Source organism: Leiobunum rupestre, chromosome 2, assembly GCF_980474605.1.
Source record: "Leiobunum rupestre chromosome 2, qqLeiRupe1.1.hap1, whole genome shotgun sequence".
NCBI classification, from domain to species: domain Eukaryota; kingdom Metazoa; phylum Arthropoda; class Arachnida; order Opiliones; family Sclerosomatidae; genus Leiobunum; species Leiobunum rupestre.
In genome coordinates, this window is record NC_143385.1 from 84,022,654 (window position 1) to 84,032,731 (window position 10,078).

General features: G+C 34.9%; 1 protein-coding gene across 5 annotated transcripts; it reads right to left on the reverse strand.

Annotated features, from left to right (window-relative positions):
• Positions 1-1,165: 1,165 nt before the first annotated feature.
• Positions 1,166-9,440, reverse strand: LOC149959835 (uncharacterized). Of its 5 annotated transcripts, XM_090166543.1 has the most exons (6): positions 8,711-8,833; positions 8,423-8,645; positions 4,640-6,507; positions 3,467-3,637; positions 2,627-2,668; positions 1,166-1,963 (listed from the first exon to the last, which is right to left on the reverse strand). In XM_090166543.1, exons 3-6 carry the CDS (start codon positions 6,474-6,476, stop codon positions 1,263-1,265), a joined length of 2,751 nt encoding a protein of 916 aa, XP_090022669.1. In that variant the 5' UTR covers positions 6,477-6,507; positions 8,423-8,645; positions 8,711-8,833; the 3' UTR covers positions 1,166-1,262. The 5 variants fall into 5 exon arrangements, with proteins under 5 accessions (XP_090022669.1, XP_090022666.1, XP_090022665.1 ...); XM_090166540.1 differs by having other exon boundaries at positions 1,166-2,668; positions 8,423-8,640; XM_090166539.1 differs by having other exon boundaries at positions 1,166-2,668.
• Positions 9,441-10,078: the final 638 nt, after the last annotated feature.

A 10,078-nucleotide genomic window follows, 5' to 3' on the forward strand; every position in this document is an offset into this window, starting at 1 on the left:
AGGGCCGTAGCGCACCTAGCAAAGCGGCAACGTTCACTTTTGTGCCATTCGCGGCGCGCAAATCGCGATTCACGTGCCAATTAGTTAAAAGTTAATTACTTGCGAATCCGCATCGCTGGATCCAGCGCACTTAGGGATTGCAATTGCTGGATGAGGGATCCAGCAATTGCAATCCCTAAGTGTGGCCTAAAAATAATTCCTTCACTTAGCCCATAATTGTTGTAGGTTAAATATAAAGAAGTAACCAAACAAAGATTATTAGTATTATTATTACATGAGAAAATTCATTTTAAAAGTGTCACAGATAGGTCAAATTTAGCTAGTTTCTGGAAATAAGCCAGTAACAATTTTAAATTATGATTGGTCTAATCTGCTATCATGAGAAGCTACATGTAAAATTAGGGCAAAAATTTTCAAATAATTCTGTGGCCCTTTAATATCCAATTAAGCTATTGAAAATTTAAGAAATTTGTAAAAATGAACTTGACCCCTAAACCCTACAAAATATACTTCTCACCTTGGTATGTGAGAGCTCTTTCAATTTAATTTCTACAGTATTTATCAAATTAAGGCTTTGTCTTTTAAAACATATCCAGGGAATTTGAAAAATTAAATTAAGGCTTTGTCTTTTAAAACATATCCAGGGGATTGGAAAAATTAAATTAAGGCTTTGTCTTTTAAAACATATCCAGGGAATTCGAAAAATTAAATTAAGGCTTTGTCTTTTAAAACATATCCAGGGAATTTGAAAAATTAAATTAAGGCTTTGTCTTGTAAAACATATCCAGGGGATTGGAAAAATTAAATTCAAAGCACTGTCAAATGCCAAGGTCAAATAAATTAAATTGGATTTAGAGTATCAATGGTTAAATACCTAACATTCTTTTGAATAGCATATTAAAAATGCTTTAAAACTAGCTTTGCAATTTTAATATCTGACAATTACTTAAAAAGATATGTTTCTTTCAGGGTGTATATCTAAAAAACCATTCGTCTGATGTTCAAATAATTAAATTTTTGCATAAAATAAGTTTTTAGACCAAATTACAGAAGGGGTTGGCATGGTACTTTCCCATTCTTTAGATATTTTCTAACACAGGATTTACCTCTTGTGTATGGATTAATTAATATAATAATTCACTTTACAAAATAAGTTTATTTTATTAAACAAAACTTAATTTAGACTAATATTTTAAAAGAGGTTACATAAAAACTTTCTTTAGCATATATAAACTTGCTTAACATCATATATTAGTAAGTTTTTACATTTTTCTTTTCAACCTTAACTTTACATTTAACATATTAGAACCTTTGAGAAGATTACGCCATTTATCGTATAACTGTTGAGAAGATCTGTTTATATCGTAATGTCTTGCAATTTTAGACCAGTTCCCTGTCCCAAATTCCTTGACTCCTAACACTAATTTCTCTTCATCTTCTTCAGACCATGTTACTCTTTTGGCCACCCCATTAACGCTTGAATTCTTAACTAAAGCTTTATCTTTAGCTATCCACTTGCTTACCCTATTAATTTCAGTATTTCTCCCTTTTTTAGGACACGCAGTACTTGTAGAAGGTACTGTGTGTGAAGTTTTAGGGAGCGTTTCACCTTTCTTTAATTCAGATTTTCTTGGGGCCTTTATACTTTTATTTAGTTTGCGATTGTCATCATCCGATAAACCACTGGAAGAATTTGAATCAGAAGACAGTATATTTTCCACAGATATTGTATCATTAGATGCCCCACCTTGAACGCGTGACCTTTTGACAAGACATTTTTTTACAGTTTTCCATTGGCCTAAACCGTCAGTTTCATTATTTGTTTTGGTTTTAGGGCAAGCCATACTTGTAGACGGATCTATATAAGAAATTGAAATTTGATTTTTAAGAGGTGTTCCAGCTTTCATTGACTTTAGGTTTCTCGTAGCCATTTGAACTTTATTAATTTCGACAGCTTCATCATCTGTCAAAGAATAAGAATCTGCGTTGGAATAAGATCTATCGTCTATCGGTAATGTATCATCAGATAAGAATCCTTTGTCTTCCAAATGAGAATTAAGAGAACTCATTTCTGTATATTTGGGATTATTCTTGGAAATCCAACCAACTTGGTTTTCCACATTATCTTTCATATTTAAAACCTGAACATGCGAACTATTTTCTAAAGATTGTAAAACCTTTTTCTTTGAAAGGAAAACATGGTTAGTATTGTTCTCAACATTTTTAGCGCATATCTCAGCATCAGTTGTATGTGTTTCCCCAATAATAATACTATTTAAATTACTTTCTGAATGTTTTTCAATCACGTTGTTGGAGGTTAAAGTATTGTTTTGTATTTCTTCTAATGACATAGGGTACTGTAATTTATAGCGATCAAGTTGATAATTAGGCAATCTTTCAAGCCTAATGTCAAATGGTTTAAGATAATTCTTACTTTCAGCAACTGAAAGTTTATCAATTTCAATTCTTATAAATCTTTTTTTTGACTTAGGACATTTCCGTGTTGATGCAAGTGTACTTTTATAACTTTTTACAACATTTTGATTAGCCGTTTTCCTTCGATTTGAATTAATTTCTTTATCTAGAGCTGATGATGTATCTTCGATATCTAATGAATTTTCCATACCATATTTTGTTGGAGATAGTACCATATTCTCATTTGTATCACCTAATAAAAAGACAGTAACTGTAATCAAAGCTTTCATTCAACTGTTTATCATTCATGCTGTAAAAATATAATAATATGATACACAGTTGGAATTTCTCGAGCTGCATTGCCACTTGGAAACCTAACATGTTTTGGCTGAATATCAACACAAGACTATAAAGGCCCCCCCCCCCCAAGTTTGAAACGAATGGAATTTTAATGTTCGGCTAATGACTGGCCAAACTGGCTACATAAATCAAATAAATAAAACCAAAATTTGTGCACAAATCCGCCAATGTATGCACCCAGAAACTGCTTCATAGATGGGAAGACATAGTAAAGGTGCGAGGGGAATTCGGAGGATTTGCTCTTTTTTTCCGCCAGGTAGATCCAAATTTTGATTTGACTAGTACTGAATACATGTGCCCTTATGCCCAATTCAAAGAGGGTCCCTTGATAGTCTTATGGTATAATTTATGTTATACAGTGTGTCAGAATTTATAGCCCGGTGTACCTAGTAACAGAGACCATACCACCGGAGATCTGTCATCATAGTGCCCAAAAATTTTACAATCGTGAGAATTCACCAAAAATAATCCAAACTTTAGTAAGTGTGAGAACCACAATAGCCATTTTATTGCCCTCATGAATGTCATCCACATTTCTTTGTCCCATGTTATCCCAGAAAAAGGGGCAGATGCACATTCACAAACGCGGGAGTAAAGCTATTAAGTAATTGCACTATAAGTATCAATAGTAAATTTTATAACTTATTGCATCTCAACTAATTATGAATAACTCGCATTGTAAACAACATACCGTTTCTAGGTTTGATTGACCTTAATCTTGTTTCAAGTTCTTGTTGTTCATCTGGGGCACAAAGCATCAGAGCATCTGACGGTTTGTACAATTTTCGCTTCTTAGGCTTGGGATAATCTATAGAACTAGTACCACTACAGGTTTCATTCTCTACGCTCTGCATTTGTTGACCTACAGTGAAGTGAAAAAATATTAAGTATATAAACTATTTTATATAGTGATATATATACACATCTGGTATTTCCAATTTTAAACTGAAAACAAAAATATGCAAGACAGGAAATTGATCTTCACAAAAATTCTATTTTGCAGGATGGGTCGACATTTTTGATCAAGGAGTCCATATAAAATTCTTTGAAATGGAAAATGTCAAACGGAAGGATTTTTAAAGGGCAACGCAAGCTCTGTGGCAGAAAAAGAAAAAGCATGGTGCTTTTTAACCCCCTCCACCCCCACTCGATACTGGCGAGACCATGCAGAGTTTACCGTAAATTTCGCACTTTGCATACATAGGCACACAAAAATGCCAGCTCACTTGCGTTGCCCTTTAACTGAAAATACGTGAAACAATCACCTTTTCATTGCTCAGTTATTAAAATCTAGTTTGAAGTATTTCAAATTAACTTATTTTAAAGTCTATTTGCTTTAAATTATTTAATAAGCCATTTTTATAACCTTATAAGGCGGAGAAACACTTGCACCTCCCAAACCTGCCAGATGGAAGAAAACTGAGGGATTGTATGTATCTACTACAGGGAAAAGGTTTAAACAACTGTAAACCAGTTTGAAGAAATGCTAGACTGGTTAAGGGATACATGATTAATTTGTCTGGTCTGCAGCGACATTCTCTGTTGGTTAGAAATACCAAAATTTGTAATGGCTAGCTGATAGAGGGCTCCGCGTGAGTCAGAGTGGGCAGGGTGCTAGGAAACAGTTACTAAAATTAAGATAAATAATGGTTGAGCATTTTTTGGGTGCAAAATGAATTTAGGTCTCTGAACAGTGTTTGGTGAAAAAATTTAGTATCAACTAAAGAGTAATATCGGCTCCCCACCTTCAACTGCATTAGGGTCTACGGGATAATAACTTAGCCAATACTATTCTATATAAAGATGGAAAACTCAAAAGAAAAGATAATCATTTTTGGGGTAATGCTTTATAGAAAAGTCTTACCATTCTCATTGACTTCTTTCTGGTTCACATTAGTGGATATTGCGTTATTTTTAACAAGAACTGAGTCACTTTCATTTTGAAGTTCTGGTGGCAGTAGAGGCAATGAAGTTCTGCTTAGGATATCATTTACATCCATCCTTAGATGCAATTTCTCATTGACTCCTGAAACTTGCTCAGAATTATCTAACGTTGAATTTTCAAACAATATACCAAGAGACAACTGAGGAAGTTCTTCAACAGCATTATTACCATCTGTTTCGCACAAGTGTGAAGAGTTAATCCTGTTAACTAACTTTTCAATAGGTTTTTCTACGGTAATAGTTTCTTCAACAGAACTGAGATTATTCACTTTATTAGATTTTAGGCTCATATCAGTTTTTGGTAAATTAATTCGTTGTGAAGAAACATTTGAGTGATTACATTGTTTCTTGTTTGCCCCAGCTGCAACTGGCAAAGGACTATTTAAAAATAATTTCTTGGATTGTCTAACAGGAGACAAAGGACAAAGACCATCCGTAGTATCAACACTTGTTTCGCACACTTCATTAGCTGGCACTTTAAGTAACTTTTCAGTAGGAAACTCTTCATGGTTAACAATTGCATTATGGTTTGAAAGCTTACTGGTGTAGTTACCAGATTGTTCTGAAATATTATTTTGTGGAGAATATAGCAATGAATTGTTTAATAATATTCCTAGCGACAATTGAGGTAGATCTTGAGTATGTTGATTAATGACATCATGTTCTGACCTATGGATAGGTGTAGAATCTGCTTCTTCATCAACATCGGAGTAAATCTTTTTTGAAATTATAGACGTTTTGGTGCAAATACCAGCAACTGGTAAAATTTGATCTGTCTGTGTGGGATGTGTTACTTTCCTAAGCGATTGGTTCTCTTGTGAATTACTTCTTTCAGTTTCCCCACTAATACATTCAGATTGCATGATATTAAAGTCTGACTTGCTAGGATTATGTTCCAGAGGGTTTTCCGAATGGTTTGAATTTAAAATTCCATTAACACTATTATAATCTGTTAAGTATGGAACACTGCTATTATCATCTAATATAAGTCGCTTATATTCTTTATCATTTTGAAGAACCAAATTAAGTTCCTCACACTTTTGCTGGGTATTAGCATTGGCACTTCTCATTCGAGATATTAATAAGCTGTGGAAATTATCTTGCTTCAAATGAAAAAAGCGAGGTAGTGGAAAATGTTCTTTTAAATTCAGTAGTAATGAAAGCGCTGCGTGAAAGTTCTTCCCAATATTTAAGTCACAATTAAGATCTTTGAAATTCGAACAGTGACAAATTGGAATGAAATTAGGCAAATAACTTCGGATAACATGTTCGTAAACTTCATTAGACACAACACCACTGAACATAACTTCTGAATGACTTAAAACATGGTAAACGTCTAGCTGAATATTAGGAAATAACTGTGTAAGATTCGTCAAGCAATTACAAAGTTGATGTAAGCCATCAATCCATGTATTCACGTTATTTTCATCACCTATTATGTCATCTTGGGGTGTTAATATTTCATCTTCATTCAGTTGAAGGGATTGATTTTTTAAAAAGACTAAACAGTTTACCAACTGAATCAGGGCTAAATAGCACCCATGAACCACACCACCAGATCCATTATCAAGCCCTAATGCAATTAAGTCAATGTCACTTTGTAATTTTACCCAATCATTTGAGCTGGTGTTGTCCAGTTCATTTTTCAAGAAAACCACAAAGTGATATGAAAATAAATCACCGCTGAATTTAAGAAATTCAAACGGAAATATTTCATTTGCCGCTCTAAGAAGTGATGCTATATTAATTTTTAACATGGTAAATTCCTCAAAAGGCAAACATCAGAACCTGCAACACAAAAGTAGAAAAAGATTTCTCTTATTACAAAGACAAAATTGTGGTATCACATAATAATAATTATTATTACAATAATAATAGGTGCCCTTTTCAGTTATGGAACACAGGGTATATTGAATTCTTAATACTGTGCAGTTAAACTACCTAATATGTACATGAAAATTTTTCATTTTGTTCAGCATTAAAAATATGCAATTTTTTTACATAAATGCGGAAAAGTCAATGTTGGTATTTAATGATTTCAATTTAAACACTTTGGTGTCATGGTTGGCTGCCTTGGGTATTAGCCTAGCTGATTATTATTATTATTATCATCGCATAATACACTGCATTGGACTATTTATGAAAATAACAATTGCAATAAATTTTTCTATAAAATCCCCATTAAAGTCAATTAAAGTTTGTGGTACCGTGATTGGACTTAAAATGGATTTTCTGTTGTCAAAGATTCAAAGCTCTAGCACCAAAGTTTGGCAGGGGCAAGACATTAATAAAAGCTGTCAAACTGCAACATGGGTCCCATCTAACATTCATTCAAAACGCTGGACCCAGAGTAACCTTCGAAGGATAGAATCTGGTTTCTAAAAAATTTTTGGTAAGAAATATGACATAGAAGAAACTGTAAAAGTCATAAGAACAGTCCCACATTTTTTAAAAGTTGCGCTACCCCAGCTTTGGTACTAGCTACGCTGACGTTGGAGTGCAAGCTTTGAAGTGTTGTGGATAAATCTTGAATTTATTAAATTTTACACAAAAATTAGACTAATGGATATAACAATAGCAAAAGCTCTTTATTGAGATATCCTTTTCAGTTACTGATTTACAAAAGGGTCTCATATTATTTCAATTAAAGCAATACACAATGAAATAGATCACCTTTCTACGAGGTAGCTGTTTTAGAAGCAGGACTATAGATTATCAAATTTAATCTGGAAAATTCTACTCTCCAACCGGCTTGAGAATAGCCAATGAGAAATTGGTCCAGCTAAGGCATCATCGACGCTATCTAGCCACAGTTAGATGGAGTTGTCATTGGCTACTCTCAGGCAACTAGAAAGCTGTTCCATCCATTAAAAAGTGTTTTTATTTCCGCTACCCAATGACAACGCTGTAGGCCGGAGCTTAAACTCCTGCTGCCAACAGGCTGATGCCGTGTAGGGTAGAGTCAGATTTATATTCATAAGTGTATATGAATAAATTCATGGGAAAACTTATTAAGACTGATAAGTAAGATTGAAAAAATATTTAAAAACATGACTTTACTTTTCATTTGTTGTTATTACATATAGTTTTTATGTTCAAATCTAGAAAAGAGCCTGTCATGCTAAATTTTTAATAATTAGTTATTCTATGGCTAAGACATAGGTAAAACTTTACTGTTTATTTCATAATATAAAATTAAATTTATGATAATTGTGTTGTGATTTTTGAGCAAATTTTATTTTGCTGTCTTGGAGCATTAGCTGGGTGCGCTTTAGGGGACTGTTCAGAAATTACACAACAAAAAAATGGGATTTCTGTACCTAACATACGAGGAATCATTCCTTAAAGATAAAAAATATATCTACATATGGGCCTATACCTTGTTTATTCCCCTACCTTAAGTAAGTAGCGTAGACAAGGGGAGAGTTTCCGTGTCCAACCCGCCTCCCCTAGAGTGTAACTTTGGCAGTACTAATATTTAACCCCCATCTCGACCCTTCTCAGGTATTTTACATTGGGTTGGGTTATTTTCCTTTTTAATAATTTTGTACATCCCATATGCTCAGTTATTTTCTCAAGAAAATGTGAAAACACTGTTGACATAGGCCCACGTAACAACATGCAAGTGTTGAATTTTCACCTAAATTGCCCATACTCATAAAAACCGAGAACAAGGTAAATTTCCACCCCTGTAATCCCTTACTTATTATTTTGATGAGTGACAAATTGATGGGCAGCTTGAACAACTTGCTTGACAGCTCTGACAGCTTGAGTGACCACTTGGACAATTTTGTGGAATTTTATTTAAGAACAGTCTGATCTGTTAGTCAAGCTTTCCTCGCTGTCACTCCTCAAGAAATCAACACATTCAAAATTTGCCTTTCTCCTCCAATCAGATGTACATGCTCTCGATAACTGGGTCTGCACTAACGGTATGAGCTTTAATTCAGCAAAATCAGTGGTCCGGCACTGGGGGGATAGTAATACTCACTTCCAATATCGTCTAAGTGGCCGACTAATTGAGTCACAGAATATCATTCGTGATTTGGGGGTAATGATGTTGAGAGAAGGGAGACGGTCCAGCGGAAAGCCACGAAACTTGTCTCGGGTTTACGTACCCTACCCTATCCCGATCAACTTAAGCACCCGGGCCTTTTTCCCTTTCTGATCGACTACTTTGCACTGACCTAATCAAAAACTTTAAAATAGTTCATGGCCTCTATGATGTGGAGGCTGACCAATTCTTTACGATTAAGTTGACTGGTCGTAACGCACCAACTCTGTTTAAAAACAGATGCAAAAGTCTAACCAACCAGAAGGGCTTTCTTCGCGCAACGTGTGATTAATCACTGGAACGAGCTTCCCTCTATTGTAAAAGCTAAATCCTGGTTCTTGCCAACCCTGCACTACATAAAAATTTCTTAAATAGTTAGCCTATTTTTGAGTGTCAGTTATTCAAGTTACTGTAAGGAAATATTTTATTAGTTCAAGTTAGGATTGGTTACTTGACAAGGTATAAACCACTAACCAATGGTTAGTGTTTTATACCTTACCTTGTCAAGTACATTATCTTTCTAAAACTGCAAGCTCTTCATTATTTTTGTGATCTTACATTGAGTTGCTAGTGGAGTTTACTTATCCAGGTGTACAATTACACAATTACTTTATTTCTGAAATAATAAAATTAAATAAAGTACAAACCTTATAAAGAAAATGGAAATTTTCCAACGCCAATAAGACATTTATGATCACCAAATTGGCAGACTGTGGCACGTGAAATTTGAACAACTTTACTCAAAAATAATATTACAAACAAACCGCGGACAAATTGAAGAACCAGAGTTACCAGCAGTGTTTTTTTTTTTTTTTGAGATACACACACATCGGTGTTGACCCGAGGCCTTTGACACCAGCACACACACAATAACTGATTAATCAGGGCGAGATATGTGTAACGGCCACGCCAACGGGGGGATACGTGGGGACAGGGGTGGGGACACCCTTGGCGGAAGTATTCCGACCACCCGTTAGGGGATTGGTGGTCGTCCTCACACGGCCAACCACAAACTCTGCCGCCCGGACGCCTGGGATTACAGGAGTGAGCCACTACTCCCGGCTACCAGCAGTGTTGGAAACATTGAGTTGGGAATATTAATCTAGAGATCCAATCAAATCTGCTCCCTGCGAAACAAGTTTTTGAAAAATACGAATGTGCCGTCTGCTCTAAAATGACGAGCAAACGTTATCATATGACCCGTGGCGCCATCCATTATTTTGAAGAAAAAAATCTTTTTGCTTGAAAACGCGTCTTATTTGAACGAACCATTGAGAGATAGACGGCGCCACGGGTAGAATGATA